Below are 25012 nucleotides of genomic sequence, written 5' to 3' on the forward strand. Positions count from 1 at the left end.
GTTCACCCGAGGAGGTGGCTGTCTTCAGTGATCAGGCTCTCCCGCCCCTGGAAAGATCACTTGACATGTACCCCTTCATTTATAATTGTTAGAGCAGGAGAGTAATTTATGGAAGTGCCCTTGACTCACCTCAACAATACATACTAAATAATCTCAGGAGACATAGCCCTGACCTAGTCAACTGGTAAGTAAAGATTCAATATAGTAAAGATTAAATCTTAGTCTTAATATATAGCTTTGCTTTATATTACCAAAGAAAAAAATGTGCATTTTATTTTTTCTAACACATTTTGTTTTTTGAGGGAGGTTGAGGTTACCGCATCATCTCTATTGTATAAATAGAAAACTGAAGCAAAGCCAGATATGATTTGCTTAACTAGTTAGGAAATTGCTGAAACTTGAAATCAGGATTCCTGGATTTTATGTTCTTCTCCCTATCTCATGGTACAAGAACAAGAATGAATTGATCAATAATTTTATGGTCTGAGCTAGGATAAGGACTTGGCTGCAGATTTTCCTGCCAGACTCCAATAAAGAATGGGGTCTCCAAGGTGTACTTGCTCACCCTTCCATTCTTTGAACTGTCATCCATGTTCTAACTCCTCACACAGTTATCCCAAGCATCCTGGGGCACGGTGATGCCTCTAAACATTGTGACCCATGCCACACAGATGAGGAGGGCTAAAGGAGCTAGCTCTGTCTGTCTATATACCAAATGAAGCTGTTCTGAGCCCCAGTGGGTAGTGCTATGCAGTTGAAATTTGGGAGTCTGTGTGCACCTGTGTTTATAAAACAAATAGCAGGCTGTTGCACAGCCTAGTTAAACCACAAGAAGGAACTGCGGAGTCCCTTAGAAATGTATCTTCTAATACGAAGATACTGATACTTATCACTTAGGAAATACACAGCAGTTACTTCTGGAATCACACATGGCAGATTATATAAGACACATCAACTGTTTGGGATTTTTCCATTTATTTGGTATGTTATGAATCAGAACAGGGCTTCATGCCTAAGGATCCTTATTATGTAGGAGGTATTGGCGTGAGTCCTAAAATATTTAATCCAGCGAACTATTCACATCTTAAATATAGCAACTGAAAACAGTGATAAGCTAAAATTGGTCTAGGTATCAGGAGAAAAGAGAAAGTATTTACTTGAATAGATGAACATTTTCCCAACATTTTTTTTTTCTTCTTTTTCTTTCTGAGATTAGAAAATAAATAGCTTGGTTTTTAGTGTAGATAGGCTTAATACTGTGAACATACGTAGTTTCTCCCAAGGCATAAATATACGTTATATGGTTGGGATCAGCCAGGCGATCACAATACATTGGACTTAGCTTCCTGGTCAGATAATTAAGAGGTCTGGGATTAAAAGCTCAGAGGAATTGAAGGGTGAGGCCCATGGAACCAGAGGGAGAGGAGGCATTAGCTAGTAAGATGAAGAGTTCTTGTATTTATCATCCTAAAATGTTGTGTGCCAGCTGGTGTAGCTGGAGCCTTGCTGATATAAGAAACTATTTGTCTTCTTTGGCGGGGGGGGGGGGGGGGGGGTTGTGGGGAACATGGTTTCATACTGACTCTTATTAACATCAATATACCAAAATGCTACTGCTCTTTCAATTTTAATTTTTCATTGCTACTTAAGTCTATCATCAACAAAGAGATTTTAGAAATCCTTGGTAAAAACATAGCTAAATAAGTTCTTATTTGAATGAATAAAAAATATATTTTGAAATAAGTTCAGCTCACTAGTGAAGTCAGAGATAGATAGGTAGGTTTATAGATAGAATGATTTTGGAATATTAAATAATCTCCATGTGGTATCTACATTTTCTGGACAAGACCTGTAATTAGAAGATTTAACATTTTACGTTGAATGCAATAAAATGGAAGAGGAAAAAAAAAAAAAAGCAAGTAATGCCCAAATGTGCAAGAGGTCTCTTAAAAAGTACAATCAAAACACGTGCTAAAGAAGGATGTTACTTAAAGTTTAACATATGAGTAGACTTTATCTCAAAGTTAGGGTAACCACTGGAATGTGCAGTTATAAATAGTTACAACATGGTGGCTGACTTGGAAATGTCTAGCTAGATTCTAATCAAACAGGTGAAACGTACTGCAAGGATCATGGGGATAAAGACTCATATAAAAAAAAAAAAGACTCATATCTAAGAAGCTGTCCTGCATGTACGAAGATGAAGGTGCTAACTCAGGGGTAAGATATCATATGTATTTTTTAAGTTTTTGGAGATAGAGCTAATCTATTATTTTCTATGAGCAAGTCAATATAGTTTGAAGATTTCAGAGTTCTGACTCCAAAGCCAAAATGTCTCCTGTCTCCATTCACAACAAGTTTCTACAATTTACAAACTGTTGTGTCCTTGGACAAGAGACTTAAACATACTGTAGCTCAGTTTACTCATCTGGAAAATGAAAATAGAAGTAAAATTTAGTGTGTATGGCTTTTTGTGTGTGTGTGTGTGTGTGTGTGTATGGCTTTTGATAAGACTAAGGAAGATAATATATGTGAAGCAGTTAGAAATGGCTTGGCATACAGTTGGCCTTTAATTAATACTATTATTATCACCTTAAAAGTTTGAGTTAATTTTTTCAGTTTGCTTGGCTATGATTACTACAGTAAGAGTCAAGAGCACATAACTGATCACACAGGGACTGAACATATGAATTTGACCTTATTTGACCAATGCTTTCAGCAACTAAGCTAGGCATACAAACTAGGCCAGAGAAGCTTCACACTGCATCTGTCTAGAATAATGGTTTACAAACTTGTTTTTCAGTACTCTTAAATATTATCAAGGATCCCCAAAGAGCTTTTGAATAAGAGGGTTATAACAATTGCTATTTATCACACAGGAACATAAAACTGAGAATTAAATAATAAATTTATTTTAAAATAATAATACGTTATGTAACATAAAGCATATATCTTATGGGAAATAATGATATTTTCCAAACCAAACAAAAAACGTGAAACAATTGGTATTGTTTTAGAGTTTTACAGAAATGCCTGAAAATAGAAGATATTTAGATTCTCATATTTACTTCTGCATTCACTCTTTGGCCATATATTATTTTGGTTGAAACATGTGAAGGAAATCCAGTCTCAGAAAGATAATGTAGTTAGAAAAGGAAGGATCTCCTAGGTACTCTGAAAGAGTCTCAGGGATACCCAGGGGTTCTTAGACCACATTTTGAGAGTAGCTAGTCTATAGTAAAGTTGTCAAAGACTGACTTCATGGTACTAAAACCTATTACCTCCTAACAGAATTTTCTAGGCAATAGGATTGAGTAAGAAGACAAGGTGTTAATAAATTCAGTGCTGCCATTTTTGCAAAGTACAGACCAGGACTACTCTAATTGCTACCTATTTACGGCTTTTACTGCCAATAAAATGATGGATTCTCCTAACAGTTAAATATATATTTATTGTCTATTCACTACCTTGCTTAAGCCCTCCTTCTAGATAGGCTCTTTCCAAGTGTCCATGTCCGCATACTCCAAATAATCTGACACTATTACACTTCTCCAGTGGATAATGCTGTCCTCAAAACATCAACTTAATGTTCCTGGAAATGACATGTGAGAAATAAACAACCCATCTCATTGGAAGTGGTGCCACCATATCAGAAAAGATAACATGAAAATTCTTTATAAGTAATTTGTCATTATTTTGTAAACACCATTGTAGATATGAATCCTATATTCTGGGAAACTTCTAGCATGGAAATAATAGTCTAATTTTGGTTACTAAAATGAAAAGTTAGCTAGTACCTTTTCCTGTTTAAAATATTTAAATATTTGGAAATATTGTGCTTTATTAAAAGACTAATCAGTGACCAGATGGCCAAACATTATTTTAAATCTAGTTTACTAAATATTTTTGACATCTTTTCAGCTATATAATATCATTTTACTTTCAATTTAGTTCAAATAGTCTGAGGGTGAGATGCTGAAAATACTCTTTTGAGCAATTACTCTTGATGAGAGGCTACACTCTTCAGAGATAAGGATTTGTTTAAAAATTTTTAACAAATATTTATTGAATGCTCAATATGTGCCAGATTCCGAGGATCACAGATGAGTAAGACACAGTCTGTGTTTAAAAAGCTATAGTATTCAAAGTATAATTTATCTTACTGACATAAGGATTTTCAAAATACAACAGAATAACCACTGAATTATCAAAACATATAAATCAATCATATAGCAGAGTGATACTGAATTAGAACACAATATAATCAAGAATCCAGGACGAAAATCTGACACATATCCAGATTTTACAAAGCAATTTTTAACATTATCGACTTCTACAATTTTAATGTACTTTTACATTAGTTGCATCATTCACTTGTCACTTGACCAAAGAAAAATGCATTCATTTCCCAACCTTATTATCTGGAAATGAGTATCTATCTTGAATGTCTACATAAATCTGTATTTCACATGAGAGCAAAAAAATCCTAAAATCAAATAACTTCTTTACAGATTTTTATGCTTAATAAATTATTAATTAGTAACTGTAGATATTTGCCTAATATGCTATGAAATCTGTGTTGGGTAGTCTAATATTTATCAGTAGTCTACGATTTAATTTTTTTCTATGATTTAATTTTTAATAGTAGCCTTTGCAATATATTTTGGGAACATAGTAAAAAATATAAGACATAGATATTTGCATTAGAATAGAGAATTGGCAAAAAGACATTTTACTTTGTGACTAAAAATGCCTTAGTATTATAAAGAGAGTGACTGTTAGACAAGACACTTAGATTTTAAATTCTCTTTTGTCTTACAAATGTTGCTTAGGGTTGATTATCTCTCAAATTTATAACTGAGAGGAGGTAGTATCTTCACGCTGTAACAGAGAAGCACACTTACTTGGTAAGTAAATGCCATACTTACTACACAACTAAAAGTTTCCATTTTAAAACAAGAAACTACACAGATAGTCTCAGCAGCAAAAAGATAGGTTTTGCGACTCCTTTCTTCAGTCTGACTATAATGAATTTTCCCACTTGCCCTAAGCTTCCTAAAGTGAAAATCATCAACAATAATATTGTAGATTCTCATAACAGTCAAATATGTACTTATTAATGAATTATTGAAAATCAGACATATAAAATAGAAGCAATCTGAGTTGAAGATGGAGCAAGAAATGATACCAAGAATTTCTATTTGGTATGATAGAGTAACTTTAAAGGATTTAAAAAGAATTCATAGCTATAAAAGATCTTATTAACTGCTTCTGAAATGCACATTAAAATTGTATTATATTTGTGCTTTGCTCAATATTGGAGTCTAGCTTTTTTTAAAAAAAATCTTGATCATTGTTTAAAAGTTCAAGTTTAAGAGTTAATTTTTCATCCATCATTTATGGCAATACTAGTTCTTTCATAAAGACTTGATTAGCAACCCAGGAGAATTTCTAAAACTGGCAGAGGTATGCACACACTCTACCTTTCTAGAAGGTCTGGGCTACAAATTTTCAAAATTACGAGTTTGTAAAATCACTGGAAGTTTCTCCCAAAACACAGACTAAACAATCCTATAGAAAATCTCTAAACAATACTACAGAAATCACAAGCCAAACAGAAGCAGCAGGAGGTATTAATAATCATTTGTGAAAATGTAATTATCTACTATACCCTCTTTGCAAGGATTTTATCCATAGTTCAGCTCATGCAGACAAACTGTTCAGTCTTCCATTCAAGTCAGAGATGAAGCAGGAGATGAATAATTCTTATTCATTGTCCAACTAAACCCAGGACAGCAATAGTATATGCTACACTCTATTGTGATGGGACTTCTGTGTGATCTGTGTCAGGTCAGTACCCTTCCAGAGTCACTGCTTAGGGCAGGATAATTTCAAATTCAGTCTGTCATTTTATTACACATTTTTTAAACAGCATGCCCACCAAAACAGAAAATGCTGCACATATGGGCTGAGATCAAATGCTCTCACCATTTAGTTGATATATTCTGACACGAGGCAGAAACAAGATGGTCTGCTTTTATCTGAGCTTTCCTTTTGGATCTTGGATCTTTTTTTGTTGTTGTTTAAGTTAACTCATTAATTCATAAGAGGCCAAAGCTTTTCAAGTACATTCTTTAAGATTTGTTATATTTGCACTTAGTTTGAATCATCTTAGCAATTAGTATTTTTCAAAGCCAAGTCTCACTAAGTCATCAGCAAATGTCATTCTGATTATATGTAAATTGTTCGGTTCCATAACTAATGGAACAGAATGGACATCTGAAATTCAACCTTCAATACATTTCATAATGTTTGATGGGTAAATTGATCATTTTTAGGGTGACATATACGATTTTTAAGACTCACCTGTTAGCATGCTTATATTACTCGTAAATTATCCTTAATGTCTGGAATTCGAGAACAATATTTACATTTTTATGATGAATCTCAAGTTTAATTTGAAAAGGCCTTTCTCCGAAGCACACAGAATGTTTGCAAAGTCTCACTGAGATTAAAATTTCATAAATGTCTACTGTAGAATACAGCAGTATTCAGTAAAGTTTATGAAAGAATATTCTTCATTAAAAGATTAACCTATTTGCAAAGATTAAAGCTGAATCCATTTGAAACAAGACTCAAAACTGGGAGTTTTCTGAATTGCCTTCTGTAGCAGTACAAAATGACAGATCTTTTCTCAAAACCATTAGCATGTCTTCCTACCTGATATTAGAACTAGCACCAATATCCTCATCTTTATGATGTCTTCTTCTAGGCATTTTGACTAACGTATACAAAATGTTCACCTGGTACTCAGGACTTAATCTACTGCATTAATAGCAAAGTACATTTGTGAGTACATGTGTTCTCATTAGTAAATAAATTGGTGCTAACTGAAAAGACATAGGTAGAAAGAAGGGATCACATGAAATCTTAGCCTATGCCATAATCAAAATAGCATTTTATGATTCTCCTGGAATCATATATTTAAAATTTTATACACATAAAGCAAGTATTTATCTCCTTTCTCCATATAGTATCCCTTAAAGGGACAGTGGCTTACTACGTTAAGTCTTTAACATTATTAAATGAGATGATATATTTATATCTATGTGCGATTCTGTTGAAACAAAAATAAAATTACATTCTCCAACTTCCAGATACATCCCATCCCCCATCTACCATTTATATGAGTTTTAAAAACAAACTTTAACTCCACACTGTCTTCTCCCCACAACTATAAAATTCCATACTTTCCCTTGTATTCAAACCAGACAAAGCTGAGTTTTAAAGTTCTCACATTTCTCTTGCAAAAAGTGTGAACATTAAATTAAACCTCACATTCTTGGGTCTACTAGGCCTTTTCTAGAGCCCAAACTGCCCTAAGTCTTTTAGCATTTCACTAAGCATCTTCTTCAGACATGCCTGAGCCCAGCACACTCCAAATTACATCAAAGGCAAAACATACCTAGCTTCCAGATGCGAGCAAAACAGAAAGAAAGGACAGTCCATTGTCCTACACATACTGGACTCGGGCAAGCCGTGGTGCACATAGGCTAGCTTCCTTCCCATCTGGCACCACGCATTTTGTAAAAGACCCCACTATTCAGGCCCGAGCCGCAGTCCTATAAGGAAAATGCATTTCATTCGGAAACTGTAAATGCTTACTTGTTCTGGGAAGCTCTCTCCCTCTTCCACTGCCATTCTCTGTGGCCAAGTATGAAACCTGATAACTCAATTAGTTAACACTTTGGACTGAGCATCGAGTCTAAAAATATCTGCCTTGGGAAACGTCAAGGTTTCCCCTGCCTCCTGGTAAGAAGGTAGGAGCCGGTCAGAAATCTTCTTAACTACTGAACCAGGGAGTGGGGAGGAGCAGAGGAGAGCATCGAAGGTGCCCTGGTCCTTACAAATGCTAGAGTAGCTCCCACAATTCCCCACTGACTTACCATATTTGTGGCCTCCAGTCAAGCTCTGTGTATTTAGTCATGATATGTGGAATACCGAAAATAGCAGGGCAATCAGCTGGGAGTGTACCCTAGCTGCTGGGAATCACTCATGAAACCGGCTTTTGTCATTCTGCTTATCAGCACTTTCCTCTGTATGCGGACTACTCTCACATTCCTCCTAAAAACAATACCACCATTTTCTCCTCTGTCTCTGGAATCTAGTCTGGCCTGCCCTTTATGATTTTAATTTCTTTTGCTGCATTAGCTTTACTACCGAATATATGTATGCATGTACAAGCACGCGTGCGTGCACACACACACACACACACACACACACCCCAAAGTAAAAGCATACTATACTGCCAACGAGAGCTATCTTACAAACTGAATTTCATTTTATCCAAGTGAAAATGCAATGCATCTTTTAAAAAATATAACACCATATAAAGCCCATGTGTTTGACCAGAAAAACAAAGCAAAACAAAATGAAACAAAGCAAAACAAAATGAAACAAAGCAAAACAAAATGAAACAAAACCTCATTGAATGCTTTTAATATTTTTTTTTTCAATCTAGGTATTTTCATTCCTACTAATTGAATTCAGATTTTCAGATTTGAGACAGGTAATATTCATGCAACTTTTCACTAGTCTTACATTACACTTGAGTTCAAGAATCAAAACCCTAAAAAACCCATCATCATATGTTTTATTTGGAATAGTTCTAATTAATAGCTTCCTCAACCTTGTAAGGGCTGAAGAAGAGTGTCTGTGGAGAAAAGAATTCAACTTGTAGAAGGCCAATGTGGAAGTCTATTCATTCAAAATATATTTATAGAGAGCCTACTACATCATTCTAGGTGCTGGATGAGGTGGGTAAAGAAAGACAATGAACAAAATACAGAAAATACCTGCCTTAGATGAAGCTTATATACATAAGCCATAAATATAATAAATTATTGAGTATGATCAACAGGAGAAGCACTGTGGGAAAAACAGAATAGGGGAGGGGAGATTGTAAGTATGTGTTTAAGAAGTACAAAGGTCAACTTAATAATAACTGTAAAAGAATAATAATGTATACAGTGTAGGATTTTATATTAATATGTTGAATCACATGAGATTGTCATTCTTATTATTTTTTTAAAGATTTATTTAAGAGAGAGAGCAGGGGGAGGGGCAGAGGGAGAGGGAGAAAGAGAGAATCTCTAGCAGACTCCCCACTGAGTGCGGCTCCTGACATGAAGTTTGATCCCATGACCCTGAGATCATGACCTGAGCAGAAATCAAGAGTTGGATGCCCAACTGACTGAGCCACCCAGGAATCCTGAGATTGCCATTTTTATAGGTCGAAATCCATGTGTATTTCAGGAATTTCATATGGTTCAATCTAATAATAACATAATCATGGCCATCATTATTATTTAATAATTATTAAGTACTCCAAGTGCAAGGTACTACATTAATTTCTTACATATGTTCTTTTAGTCCTTATGCTATGAAGCAATTTTTCTTCATTTGTGAGGGAGAAACTAGAATTCAGAAAGGTTACTTGCCAAGGCCACCAGTGACTAAATAGTTAACATTCAAACCTAATCCATATTATTCTAAAGGAAAGGTCACACTGGCAGCAAGTAACAAATACATGTTATCTTGGCTCTCACTGTGTTTTAAACAATATTTTTAGATGCCAACATTTCAAAATTGATTAATTTCACATCAAAATCTAGAGTTCTTGTTTTTTAAAAAAAATAATGCAAGGATCTGGCAACTCTGGGCTCATGCTAGCACTGGGCCAAGTTCCAGGTGTTGAGAGATGGCTTTTCACCTCAGACCCCAGCGTTTCCTACTTTCTGACCTTGGTTTGCTTCCCTCTGTGGGTGCCAAGCTACCCAGAGGCATCTGAATTTGGATCTTTGCCCTAAAACCTGTGCTTCTGACCACAGCACTGGTGATTCTCAAGGGAGTGTGACATCCCCGGGGGCGGGGGGTGGGGGTGGGGGGAGGTCTGGGAAGGGATCATGAATGCCTGGGGGAATTCATTCACTACTCACTATACATCTCTTCCTCCCACCCATGATCATTCATGTATATAGTCAGCCACACACAGGGTGGGCACCTGACATGCTGGAAAATATGCACCTGTGGGAAAAACCAGGAAAACCATCACCTTCTCACTCTGTGCCTATTTCTGGATGGACACACAGTGAGGTGGAGCAAAGGTCATCTCTGGAACATAGCAAGGCTGATCTGCCTGTGACACACAAGATGGGTGGAGGACAGAGTTGGAAGAAGAAAGGTCCCATCTGCTGATGCTGATGGTGAGGTTGGCAAAAAGAAATCCTCACCATCCCCAAACCAAGCATTGCTCCGTTGAGGGCAAACTCCATCAAATTCCAGGCCACATCCCCAAGCACAGCTCTTTCCTCTGGAGCTGCAGACATCTTATGATAATACTTGTATTTCTTGTTCTCTTCCAGGCTGTCCTTTACATCTGCATTAACACATCTGATTCATCAGAATGCTGGGGGCCTACAAGTCCATGTTTGTGAGGCTGTCCCCTGGATGCTACAAGCAGCCCTAGTGTCTGCAATAGAAATTGCAATAGAAAACAGAGCAAGGCATCTGGCTTCAGGCAAGGCATCCCAGGTCCCAGTCCCCCCAGACTTGTCCAGAAGGAACTCAGGTTGGTGTTTAATCATGCCAACTGGCAAAGCACTATTCCTCACATCTAATTTAGACCTCTCCCACCAATTTCTTCATTTTCTATCTTCATTGAGAAGACAGCCTTCCAAAAATTCCAAACTGTTACTGAGGTATCCTCTCTCCTCTGATTTTGTCTTCCCTAGGATAAATAATCCCAACTGGTTGAACCTTTCTGTGGAGCTCTTCAGAGAAAAAGCACTCTATAATTATACTAAGTAAGAAAAGTAAAAATTCTCATAGTCGTGTCTTTCAAGCTACCCCCTGGCCAAGACGTTTTGTTTCCCAAACTACTGCTGCTCATTTCACAGATACTGCAGCTGCAAAAAGAGAAGCGAGGATGGAGCTCACATCCCCAAATGGTGAGTGCAGGCTGGTATGGGAAGCTGGTAGAGCCTGAATTGGGATCTGGTGGGTCTGCTGAAAATACTAAATGCTCCACAGGGGGTGATGAGCCATATCTTTGATCACATCTTATAAGAACAATTGTGCCCTACCTTAAGGAAACTCAATATTTAAAAATATATTTTGACACAAAAGATAAACAGTAGAGTAAATTGCAAAATCTCTGAGATCATTTAATCAAACCTCATCATTTTAAAGGTAGAGAAATGGAAGGCCAAGAGAAGTTCTGTGACGGCACGCTGTGAATCAAAGATGTTCTAGTGCCTAGAATTCACGATGGGATTCCTATAACAAGCATAAAGACTTAGGGTGTTTCCATGGGGATTTAATTCGCAAAATGAGATTTAACTTCTGATCTCCAGGTGCAGTTATACTGCTCTACAAAGGCAATGCATGGGAAGAATGATGATAGGAGCTTCACTTCTAGTATTTCTCATTTAGGGGCTCAGAGCAGAGCCTGGTAATACTTTTCTGGATGGATCTTTAAAGTACAGAGCGGCTGAAAAGTTATGGTCTTTTCCACTAATCCAGGCTCCCGACTAGGAATGGAGGGTTCAGTGTCTGCACACATCAAACCACCCTGAGTCATGAGTCACCCAGCTGGGACTGCCTCTCAGGAGAGATTGGTGGCATCTGCATATCCCGTGGATTTCAGAGGTCATCTCTAGTGTCAGAACCATTTCAAGCAAGGGGAAGAAGGTTTTTGTGGCTGTGCTGGAAGTTCCTTGGACACTGCGGCTTCACAGATCTTTTCAAGATACAGCAAATGTCTGGAGAGTGTCCTTCTCCCACGTGTCCATCCTGAAAGTGGGCCTCCCACCTACCAGCTTCTTCATTGTGAAGCTGGGTTTGTCTTGAGGTAAGGGTTCCTCAAGCTGCAACCTGAAGACCCAGACTGGCCTGCTATTTGTTTCTGTATGACTTTTGAATTAAAACTGACTTTTAGGGGATCCCTGGGTGGCGCAGCGGTTTAGCGCCTGCCTTTGGCCCAGGGCGCGATCCTGGAGACCCGGGATCGAATCCCATGTCGGGCTCCCGGTGCATGGAGCCTGCTTCTCCCTCTGCCTATGCCTCTGCCTCTCTCTCTCTCTCTCTCTCTCTCTGTGTAACTATATAAATAAATATAAAATATTAAAAAAAAAAAAACAAAAACCTGACTTTTACATTTTGGTTGAAGTAAATTAAAAGGATAATAGTATTCCATGACATGTGGAGATCATAGGTAATTCAAATGTTACTGTTCACAAATAAAGTTTTATTAGGATATGTGGGAGACTGTAGGCCATAAAGCCTAAAATACTATCTGTCCATTTTCAGAAAAAAAAAATTTTTTTTTTTTTTTTTTGCTTACCCCTGAACTAGAGCCAGGGGTTTGGAAGTTATATCCTTATGATGCATTTTTCTTAAGTAGGCTCCGTGCCCAATGTGGGGCTTGAACTCACAACCTTGAGATCAAGAAAGAGTTGGATGCTCAACTGACTGAGCCACCAAGGTGCCCTCTTATGATGCAATTTTGAAAGTCAGGGGAGAATCCGAAGTACCAACCATGCTGTCTGATCTTTGAGATTGGAAAATAGCAGAAACTCCCTAAAACCCAGTAGGATGCATTCACCCATTAGCTTTATGTAACAACAACAACAAAAAAAAGCAGTATCAAAAAAAAAAATAGCAATATCCTTTTGAGCAATAATTTAAAATATTAATATTATTCTCTATCCTCTATGTGTATCACAAAATATTAAGCACTGGAACCTAGGTCCTGTAATAATTTTCTCTGTTCAATATTGAACAAAAACATACAACGTTTTAGAAAAGAAAATAAACAGGATAACAGCATTTACATCATTGATAGGACTCCTGCTAACTTGTAGTAACAAAGTACGCTCTCTCTTTTCCTTGTTTTCTCCTTCTTTCAAGCTGAGACCATGACATAGGCATTGTTCACAGGGAACACATGGAAAAAGTAACTCATTGAGCCTGTAAGAGGGCAAATGATCTAATCTACAAGGGAGCTTTTAAACAGCAAAGTAATCTGGATTGGCTGTATTCAACATTTTCCATATCTTCATCAGGGCACATTCTACCCTCCTTTATGGGCAGAGAAACAGACAAGATAAAGGACAAAAGAAAAGCTGAAAGGCCCAGATTAGACAGGAGACCCTTGACTTTGGAGGGAGCCTGGTTTTGGATGGCTCCTGTGGGGCCCTGGGGTCAGGAACGCAACATGGGTGGAGAGGCGGCAGAGTAGTCAACGAAGTGGTTCCACCTCCCTTTCTCTCCATGGGTTCCCAGGGCCTCAAACCTCCACCATCCAAAATCCAGGGGTATGTGATTTGGCCAGAGCACACAACAGCTACCTCAGGGGTTACTTTTACTAAAACAAGGGATTCTATGGTGGGGATGATCAATTCAGCAACCCTTCAGGAGACTTGCTTTATCCCTAATAAAAAGGATACAAATTCCTACAAATTCCTCTTGCACTTGATGTCTGGGGGAACCTCTACCTCCCACTCAACTCACAGCTTCCTACCCTTATCCACCCATCCCTCACTGCTCAATCCTGCTCCTGCCCTCCCTCAAAACCTCGGGTTCCAGGAGAAATGATACGGATGGACTCAACATACCCTCCCCTCCTTCCTTTGGCAAATGATTCTATATGCAAATGAAGCCAGTAGAATAAAAAAGGGGTCCCCCAAGCAAAGATACATGAGAACAAATAATGTATGGTAACACATTGCCACCAGTCCTTCATGTACATGCCTTCCCAATGCCTGCATACTTCACAGTGAACAGATTCTAAGAGGTGCTGTTCATTAACAAAGGCACCCTAGTTTTATGAGTCCAAGTTGCATCAGGAAAGCCAGGTTATTTCTGGACTTCCAAGGCTGTGTTCAGTGTAGCCTGAAGAAACAGAACAGCGAGTTATTTCTGCATTGTGTCATATGCTGTTTAATACATAAACATGAAGCATGCAAAATTCAAAACTGATTATGAAATGATCACTTTTTTTCCTCCCTTTTTCTGAAAGGCTCCAGGGAGTGTAAATATCCTTAGTTAAATGAAATTGACTGTGTTTCTGCTGTCGTGCATAGTCAAGGCTTCAGATTTGGAAAACATAATGAACTCTGGGGGCTTTGACTAGCCTGAGAACAACACCTATGAAGATGATGAACTCACAGCTGTGCATTCTCAATATTGACACACCACTCCAGTCGGACATCCATAAATTGTATCATCTATACACGTTTCCAAAAATGAGTTTGAAGGTTGGAATAACTTGCATAGGTAGTTTCCTTTGCCTTTTGAACACTAACACACTCTGTTTGATGCTTGAAAGGAAAGGGAAAACAGAAATAGACCAACTCTTTAAAATATTCTCTATTTGAACCATTAGCAAAGAAAGTAAGGAAGACAGGAATTGGACTTAGGTCTGCAAAATCAATCACCTGACAGGCCAGCCCTTAGCTGTTGTTTAAATTGTGTTTTATCAGGCAGAAATCAGTGTGCCCAACTTCTTTAAAAATGTTTGAGTCTAGAGTCAAAATGCACGTGTGCACACATACAGATGCACACAATGATTTAAGTTTCTAGGAATCTTCCAGTGGTTATTCAACTCTAATTGCAATGCTCTCATTCTGGGTCTGATTTATGGATGCCAGATTAATATTCACAAGTGAAAGGAAGGAGCTAAGATGCTTTTTCCAGGAACGGCTTTTGTAATAAACCAGCACACATGCGCATGAGTGCACACACACACATATATTATAGGAGACATGTTAAATGTGGATAATCCTTTAGAGAAAATTGGGAGAAACACTAACTGTATTCCAGAAAATTGTTCCTTGGAAGAAATTATGCATGATTTGGATATATTGGGGAGAAGAGTAAATAATAGTTTAATGCATTCATCAATGAAAGTGCAGTAGACAGAGCACTATTTAATAAATCAATATGACAAGTTATTAAGAAGAAATAGTGCACAGGACCAGAAAAGAAAGAGGGGAAACTGGGAAAAAAAATCAGAGAGAGAGACAAACCATGTGAGAGTCTTAACTCTGGGAAACAAACTAAGGGTCTCTGAAGGTGAGGTGGGTGGACCGATGGGGTAACTGGATGATGATGGGAGGCCACATGATGGGATAAGCACTGGGTATTATACAAAACTGACGAATTATTGAAAACTACATCTGAAGCTAATGATGTACTATATGTTGGCTAATTTAATTTAAATTTTAAAACCCCCAAAACAAAAACAAATAAAAAGAAGCAACTCTAGACTCAGGCTCCCCAGTGCCTACCCCAGACAGACTTGGAGCCTCATTGCTTTCACGGAGTGGAGTCCCAGATCCCGACACAAGTAATACCCAATGTCTGAAACGTGTGTAAGTGATAGAATTATTGAAGCTAGCTCCGTTCTGCTGAAAGTATTCTTCCCCTAGGAATCCAAAAGGAGGTAGGACTACATATCTTCTCACATCATTCTCTCTGCAGTATCGTTTTCTTCAACTCCGGACCTCAAAAGATCAAGTGGAGAGAGTTACATGATGGTCCACTGCTCTGTAGAGACGACTGGCATATGTCATGTGCTTTGTTCTGCGGGGTGAGAACACTTCATGACTCCAGCCCGCATTCCAACCACCTTTAATCTCTCAGGCAGCTGAGGTTGAAGGGGGCTGGGAAGCAACAGTTATCAGAGATGGGAATAAGCACGCCTCCTCTCATCAAAGTGCCAGACTTGGTGGAGAAAGGCCATCTTGTGGTGGTGGTGGTTTAATTACAAAGACTTGAGGAAACATCCCTGCTTCTTTATCTCCTAAGCCAGATGGAGGTCTGTTGGCTACTGGCTCAGAAGCAACATGCAGTCAAAACAGCACATGGATGAACTGGGAAGAAAGGGAAGATCATTCGTCCTCAAACATGCACTGTTCAAGAAGCATCTGGACAAGAACACACCCCTTCAAACCTCCTAGGCTATGAGACACGCCTCTTCTGAATATTCCTAAATCAAATCACATTAATTGTAACTCTAATTTGCCACATCATTTAACTAAAATATCAACTAAGCAACTGGGTGATCCAGAAGACAAAAAAGAGACCAGTCCAATTCCCTTTAAGGAAATGATACTCTAGTTGGGGGAAAAGATAACTTATGTGTATAAAATAATTTTTAAAAATCTATACCTAAACAAATTCTCTCATATCACCTATTACCTCTCTCTGCTCCTCCCAGTTTATGCTCCAGCCATACAGGTATCCTTTATACTCCTCCCAATGCTAATTTTATTCCTGCCCAAGGGGCCTTTCCACTTTGTTTCCTCTGTCTGAATGCTCCTTTCTGCCAGGCTTTCCATGGCTAGCTCCTTCTTGTCAATGAGGCCAAAAAATAAATAGCATCTGCTCAGATGGGGCCTTTTCTGGGCACTCAATCTAACATAGGTCCCAAATAACCCCAATGTCACCATTATTTTTGATGTTACACTATTTGACAAATTTCTGATTTGCTAGCTCCTGGTTTGTTTCTTCCTTCCCTCTCAACTCCCACATAATTTTACCTTGGTAAAAGCACCGCTGTGTCTTTCTTGTTTACTGATAGAATAAGACCAGGAATGCAGTAGATGCTCAATAAATATTTTCAAATGAACAAGAGTAAGCACAGTGCAGAGTCTGTAGGCAGAAATGAAAAACGGCAGGCTTAAACTGGCTTTTGAGGGTATTTAAAATTGCTAAAGGAAGATGAGCATATCCTGGGCTGAGGGAAATAGTCAAGTAAATAAAATTCTGGAAGCATCCTCCATGGGGACAGCCTCAGGGAAGCTGGAGAGGAAAGCTAACAATTACAGAGCTGTTATTCTAAGCCCAGTATTGGGTTAAGTGCCCTGCATTTCAGAGTTGGAAAGAATAAATCTCTTTAGCCATATAAAGAACCTTAAACCATGGTGCCTGGCACAGGGCTTGGCACAGAGAAAGCCCTCAAGAAATGGTTGTTGAATGTTGAGAGTGTCTACTCTCTATTAGTATATTCACTAATAGTCCAGAAAGGCAGGAGTGTTGGCACCGAATGGACCAATGTGGGAAAAGCAGGCAGGCACCATAACCTCCTGACCTTGTCAAATCTCAGCAATGCAGCTGTGGTCTCCATGTGGCAAACAAGGAATCTAAGGGCTGGAAGGGGTCTCAGACAAGGGGATCCAATTTTCTTGAGGAAACAAACTCCTACCAGAAAAATGACTTGTCCAAAGTCACAAAGCTTATTAGCGATTTCTACATCTTCCTTTATTAAAGCCCTCACGCGGGCTTAAAAACAATTTTTAAATATTCTGATTGCCAACATTCATAAATAAAGAGATTTCAGAAAGCCATATTTCTGCCTCTTCTTAAAAAAAAAAAAAATCAGATGCTTTGGCAAAACTAGCCCCTCATTTCCATGTGGCAACAACTGGTTGCCACTGAGCCAAAGCTGTGACCTTTCACTGGACCCCTCCCTTGCAGTTTGCTCCAGTTCCCGAGTTTGGCCACATGAGACAGTCAACTTTGTAGCTTCACAATGGGGTGCCATCGACAAGGCCCCACTGAAAACATCTGGGTCCTTCCCACAACAGACATGGTGGGGCTTTTGCAGGGAAGACCAGTCTTGTAGTGGTTAATCTCCAAAGGCAGGTGGCCTATTCCCCAGTGCCACTTTTGCTTAGCACAACATCTGAGACCTCTTGGGTTGAACTGACCAGAAGAGAAGGGAGTTTATCCACCGTGAACATAGCACTCACTCCCAAGGGCCGCAGGGACGACATGGGCTGTGGCTTTGTTGGGGTTAGCATTACTGTGAGAGAAATATTCTCAAGAGATTTTGCAGTCTCGAGGTTACAGGAAACGAGTGACTTTTAAGTAATATGTGAGTCATAGGAAAAGAAATAAGTATATTTTGGTATAACAACCATATGAATATAGTAATACTCTAAAAGGGAGTCAGAATTGAAAAAAATTGAGCCTCTCTTGACTCATGGGGTTCACATTTTATGCGCAGTTGGAAAAAGTGCTGACTTTCGTTTATCATTAGTTTCTTTACCACAGGAAAGGGTAAGCTGGGATATTTTGGTTCTCTCAGTCCATCCAATGCTTATCTCTTCGCCTGCCCTCTGGGGGCCATTCATTTCCTCTTAAACTTCTTTCACCATCAATCACTTCATTTTCTTGAATCTCGGGCTGGTCTTTCTTTGACCTTGGCTCTTCCTCTGCAACTCAGCACCTCCATAAAATATCTCTTCCTCTACTTTCAAACCATGTTCATTAAACTCAGCTATCATAACATGTTCCATGTTTACAGAAATGTTTCTGCAAAAAGGAAGTCTCAAATAAACACAAGAATAAATAATTCAACAGATGACATTGAATAAAGTTTATAAATCACCTCTAATTGATCAGAGCATGCCAGATTCACAGTTTCTTGGAAATGTCTATCTTAAACATTTTGGCTAAAATAGCACTTCTAGCCCACCTCACCCATTACTCTAGTCTGTGATTTTTTTTTCTTTTTTAATAAGTGATCTTTACACCCCAAGTGGGGCTCAAGAGTAGCATTCGCTACTGATTGAGCCAGCCAGGCACTCTCAGTTTCCTTTCCTTACTGGCTCTTATTTCTAAGTGAATTAATATGTATCTCAATCCATTTATCATTTATCTTCCTGCTAAAGTGCAAAATCCTCCAGGAGAAGAATCTGCCTGTTGGTTAATATAGCTCCCCTCATATTTAGAACAGTGTCTAATAGTCAGTAAATAATTTTTGAACTATTGCATAAATAATAATTACTTTTGTGGAGATTAGGGTAGGGGGATACTTTGAGAGAACCAAGTTAAAGAGTTAAAATTATCAAAATTTCCAGATTAGATAATTTTCCTCAGATTTTATCCAGTTAATGTGTTCAATATAGGCAGACATATTTAATGCTAGTGATTTAGTCGAACACTTATGATATCCTCCAGGCAATGCATGAAGCATTGTGCATTCATTTTCCCAATTATTTTTCACAACATCATTGGAAGTCACTGTTGTTCTGTAAGTGAATGGTGCAAGGTGTCTTTATTACTGGGTTATTTTGGAAAGAGACAATCTGCAAAGCACGGCATCCAATAGGAGTTAACCAAATTAACCCTTAAAATAGCAATTTTTCAATTGTGTTATGTAAATAGAGCCAGGTCTGAACCAGACAAGTCTTGGAAATATGTGTCATATGAGTAATATGTGACTCACCCGAAAAGGAATAAGCATATTCCTGTGAAACAGTCACATGAATATAAAACTGTAAAAGCATAATCAGGACTGAAAAGAGGAGCCTCACTTTCCCTGGGTGAGTAACATTCTATGTAGGAAGTGTAGGCCTCCTTGACTGAAGGTACTGGCTGCATATGAATGGGGCAGGCCCACCCTGCTCAAACTGATAGGTGGCTCTTCTAGACCATCAGGGAGCCACAATATAGGTGTGTCTTCTAATATTTCAAGAAAGGATGTGAACCTGGATGTTTCTGAGTGTGATTCACTTTTTTTTTTTTTTTTTTTTTACATTGGCGGCTAATTTAAAAGTTGGAAATACATGATGAAGGACTGATCTGAAAAGAAAGCACTTGCATTCCAGATGAAGGCCATGTAAAAAAAGCTACATGATTTTACTTTAAAGGTAAAGCTCTTCTTCTAGCTTTGACTTCTGATACCACACAATTACAGAAATGTAGAGGAAATGATGATATGACTAACTTATTAAGGGTAACAAATTAATGCAGAATTTTCTAGTTTATAAAGCCCATTATCCATCCTATTCTTGTACGCTTGCCTGGCCTAACACTGTATAAGCTGCTGGAGGTTGGGGGTGGGTGCAGAAGAATTTCAAACAGTCACAACCACTGAAGCCAGAGGAAAAGGGGAGACAAGATATTGGTGCAAGAAAAAGTTAAGTAATTACTATGAGTTATTTGTCTGAAAAACAGGCAAAGAAAACAAAGGAACTCCTACTATGTGACATTGGCTTTTTATATGCTTTTTATTTATTTATTTATTTTTAAAGATTTTATTTATTTATTCATGAGAAACACAGAGAGGAGAGAGAAAGAGGCAGAGACACAGGCAGAGGGAGAAGCAGGCTCCATGCCGGGAGCCTGACATGGGACTCGATCCGGGGTCTCCAGGATCACACCCTGGGCTGAAGGCGGCGCTAAACCGCTGAGCCACCTGGGCTGCCCTGAGCCACCTGGGCTGCCCGACATTGGCTTTTTAAATATTTCCCAGGATATTAGCTTTTTATTTAAATCTGTCATGAAAGTGTTTGCATATCATGGTATTTTAAAATTTATTGTTTCACTAGGGTATGCAAATAAAATACACAAGATGATTGCTTGTTTGACCCAATAAATCTGAGGACCTTCCAAGAACCCAAAAATTCTGGCCCTGAACCCCAGCTGGAGTCCACTTAAGGTTGCAATAATTCTAATACATATCGATGAAAATGTAAAAACAGGTTCCAGAATCGCTGTGATTTTTGCCAACATCACTGTTAGAAATGAGTCATTTGTGAAAACACTAGTAATGAAAATGGACACAAAGGAAGTTGTCTAATCTCTCCACCTGTCACTGTGGAAAGAATGTTTGGTACAATTTAATTTGGAGATTTCGTTTCACTGGTTTAAATTTGTTCCATGGAATTTGGGAAAGTTCTAAAATAAAAATAATAGTGTTACCTCCCCCTAGCTTCCCTTCTAAGCTGAGCAATCCACAGCAGTTTTACTGAGCTAGGCGTGAGCTGGCTCCATTTACCAACCATTCTCTCCCTAACTAGCACGTTAAGGATTATTTTAGGTGTTTCAGCAAGATTTTACCAATGGATAATATGAGCAAGAAGGTGATAAATCAGAATATTCCAATGGTAATACTTCAGGAGTGCTGGAAATCTCCCCAGCCTTCACTCTACAGGCTGAAGGAGGCTAATTCTGGTGGAAATGTGAAGAAAAGCTTTCGATTTTCTAATTTACTCAATTCAGCACAGTAGACAGGATTTCCAGAGACTGAGGGTTCCCTTGGCATCAAAAGCTAGCCAAAATCAAGATCCCCAGCCACAGCCCCTGTGGAGCTCTAGGACTGGAGAATTCTCCTTGCTTGGTGGGCTGCAAGAACACATGTCTGAGTATTTGGATTCTTCTAAGTTACCATTAAGGCAGGTTCTGGGCAGCTGGGACTTTGCCCAGTGAAAACTGTTAACTGTGAGAAAGGAGGAACAGAACAAGAAAAGCTACATAAATTTATGATTTCTTACCTAGATGTCTTCATTAAAAATGTTTTGGCAGTGAGTGTCATGGTTCAGTGAGCAGATTCAAAGGGATGACTACCTGGGTTTAAAATTTGCTCTGCTCCTTCCTACTTTTTAGTCTTGAGCAAGTTACTCAGCCTCTTATTTCCTAATATTTTTTAATCTTTAAAATGAGGATGATAATAGTTTTACTTCATAGGGTTTTTACAAGAAATAACTTGGTGTATGTAAATGTATATAACATATACAAAGAGGTTAGTTAATATATTTACAGTAGGTATTCAACAAATACTAGTTATAATTACCATTATTAATGTTTGCAAAAAGGAAGAGAGAATCCTTTTATAATTATCTGATAAAAAACAACAGAGCCCTGTCTCATTCACATTCATGTCATAATACAGCTTAGCTGTCCATCCATCCATCCATCCATCCATCCATCCATCCATCCATCCATCTCTGTGTACTATAGGGATTTTCACATGGCAGGGGCAAATCTCACCCACATATGACATGTCCATGTCCACCTTTACTGAACACCTAACATGTACCAAGTGATTTACCTACTGAAAACAGTCCTATCTAGACAATCTTCTTTAACCAACCACATGCCCAGCACCCTCCATCCTCCTTAGCCTGCTTATTCTTTTTCCATAGCATCTGTCATCTTCTTCCATATTACATAACTTATTTTTATGTGTGTACTCAAAAGATCAGTCACCGAATAAGGTTTGACTTAATACTCACAGCATTCAAATAAAGTAGGTATTATTGTCCCTATCTGATAAATGAGTTAATTGAGGTTAAAAAGGTTGCCTCAAGGGGCCCCTGGTTGGCTAAGTCAGTGGAGCATGTAACTCATGATCTCAAGGTTGTAAGTTTAAGCCCATGTTAGATGTAGAGATTACTTAAAAATAAAATCTTAAAAAAAAAAAAAAAAGGTTTCTTGATATAGTATCACCAGCTACATACTGTGCTATAGTTATGGCCCCAAACATCAACTCATAAAAGAATCCTGACATATTCATAAGGTCATAAAAACACACAAAATCTTTAAAGAAATATCATCTACCATGTGAAGTTTACACAAATAATTTACCTTTATCTGGATTACCTGAACTTATTTAATGTTGTTTTTTTAAATTTAGAGATCTTATTGGTTTTATTCAATGATTCATGCATCATCCAATCTAGTAGATAGAAAGAACTCAGAAGAGCTACATAAAGTAAAAGAGAGTTGTACAGGCAGAAGGGAACTGGAACAAGGAAGTCATACGAGGCAAAAAAAAAAAAAAAAAAAAAATCAGATTGGTTATTGCAAGGTTACTTTCCCTGGAGGGAACAGCAGGGGTTTATCAGGCAGAGGACCTAACTAGTGCTGATCAAGAGTTTCCTGATTGGCTTAAGACTCCATTTCTGGGAGAGCTGAAACCATAAATAATTCTTGGTGACATGGGGCTTAGGATAAGCGACTCCACTCTGGGCCTGTTGTTTTGTTATTTTTGTTATTTTTGTCTTACTATTTTTTTAAATTTAAATTCAACTAATTAACATATAGTATATTATTAGTTTCAGAGACTATTTTATATTTTTAAATCCTATCTACAGAATATTCAATTTTATATCTTTCTAAAGTAACTTCTTTTTTTTTTTAAAGGTTTTTTTTTTTAATTTATTTATGATAGTCACAGAGAGAGAGAGAGAGGCAGAGACACAGGCAGAGGGAGAAGCAGGCTCCATGCACCGGGAGCCCGACGTGGGATTCGATCCCGGGTCTCCAGGATCGCGCCCTGGACCAAAGGCAGGTGCTAAACCGCTGCACCACCCAGGGATCCCTAAAGTAACTTCTTTATAGTTTACATTACATTATACCCATAGAAAAATTTAACAGCCTAAAATTTAAATTTCTTTTTTTTTTTTTTAATTTTTATTTATTTATGATAGTCACAGAGAGAGAGAGAGGCGGAGACACAGGCAGAGGAAGAAGCAGGCTCCATGCACCAGGAGCCCAACGTGGGATTCGATCCCGGGTCTCCAGGATCGCGCCCTGGGCCAAAGGCAGGCGCCAAACCGCTGAGCCACCCAGGGATCCCAAAATTTAAATTTCTAAGTTCCGACTCTCAAATCAATGACAAGAGATAATGGGATCAACTTTATCTCACAAGTTTAAGCCAACACACTCCTGAGCTACTGTACATCCTTTACAACAACATGTGAATTGTCTCACAGAGGAACTCTTTGGTAATATACCAGACCAGGGGTGTAGTGACTCTCTGAATGCTGAGAAACAGAATGGAAATTCTGTTTTTGCATATGGATATTGGAGAGGGCTTCATAACTCAAAAAACTAAGAACCGCCACTTCAGAATGTCAGGAAGAAGAAAAGGTTGTCCCCCTCCCTGTCCCTTACCCCTTCAAAATGCTGATACATAATATTTGGTTTAGAAAAATCACCAAATACTGTGATAACTTATGGAAGAAAACTATCTTCTGCCTAAGAAACACTGACAATTATCCCACGTTCCCACGGCATTTAAGATCAGTGTGCTCCTAAGTAGGAAGCCATTTAATGCCACCAAGTTCTGAAGAACACTTGAGTAATCGGCAACACAGCCTCGCAGAGCTTAAGTCCTTGGTCATCAAGGCTTGCACTCTAATTCATCCATACAGAAAGGCGGCGAGCTGGTATTCTTAATACAGATGACTACCAACTCCTTTGAAATACTACCAGACTTCATAGTACATTCCTGCTTTTGAAAAAAAAAAAAAAAAAGCACTCTATGTAGGCTGTCACACATTTGCAGAGGGCTGTTTATAGTTTCCAAGGCTTTGTGACATTTATTATTTCATTTATCATCACTAGTCCGTGAGATAGGAGGTCCTCTGTGCAGGTGCCACAATCTTTCTTTGATAAACAAGGAAACCAACCCTAAGAGAAATTAATAACCTTTCCCCCAAGTCAAGTGGCTGGACTGGATGTGAGCGGACTAGGCTAGGTCTTTTAATTTCTAATATCTACTATTAACATAGTCTCCCATCATTACAGCAGAGACAATGCAACAAATGTCAGGTTGGGGAAAAACAACTGGATGGAGATGTAGAATTTATTATAATGAAATATGTCTTCTCCATTCTGTTCCTAGTATTTAGTATATTAATATATATTTTGCTTAAGCTTCCAGCTTGCTCTAACATGTATTCCTTTATTGATTCAACAAATATGTAACAATCATTTACGAGGTGTCAGGCGTGGTGCTCAGTGCTGGGCTGTGCAGTGGGCGGAGTCTCGCTTCCAAAGAGCTTACTCAGGGGATATATTCCATCCACGGTTAAGTGGTAAGTCTTTGGAGATGTAGCTACTATAAAGAAACCTTTCTCTCCTTGACTACAAAAAGCTATGGTCTTCAGATTTCCTAGATTTACAGTATATTGAATAGCTCAAAAGTTCTACCTCTCTGCTGTCTATAAATCATTACTATGGTTTATGTCTATTCATTACTTATGGTGATTAGTCGTAATGTAAAGACTCCTCTATATTCTTTTCCTCCTTCACTCCAACTCCCTTTACTACTCTGGACCAGTGTTTCTCAAACTGGTGCTCTAGAGGAATTTCTAGAGAAAATCGACATCATTTTCCTTCAGCTTTTGATGCTACCTCTGCATATTGATTA

The 25012-nt window shown here is 38.3% G+C and overlaps 1 protein-coding gene across 13 annotated transcripts in view; it reads right to left on the reverse strand.

Moving 5' to 3' along the window:
• The window catches only part of ANK3 (ankyrin 3), a 673376-nt gene that overhangs the window by 236370 nt on the left and 411994 nt on the right, over nt 1-25012 (reverse strand). For 2 of the 13 annotated variants that reach the window (XM_049108958.1, XM_049108955.1), the window contains exon 1: nt 7666-7921. The exons of 10 other annotated variants lie outside the window; for them this stretch is intronic. In XM_049108958.1, coding sequence (XP_048964915.1) covers nt 7666-7701 — 36 coding nt within the window. In that variant the 5' untranslated portion in view covers nt 7702-7921. Of the gene's footprint in view, nt 1-5671; nt 5982-7665; nt 7922-25012 lie in introns of those variants that run through there. One more of the 13 variants, XM_049108957.1, reaches the window with a different exon arrangement.

This window comes from Canis lupus, chromosome 4, assembly GCF_003254725.2.
Source record: "Canis lupus dingo isolate Sandy chromosome 4, ASM325472v2, whole genome shotgun sequence".
Taxonomy (NCBI): domain Eukaryota; kingdom Metazoa; phylum Chordata; class Mammalia; order Carnivora; family Canidae; genus Canis; species Canis lupus.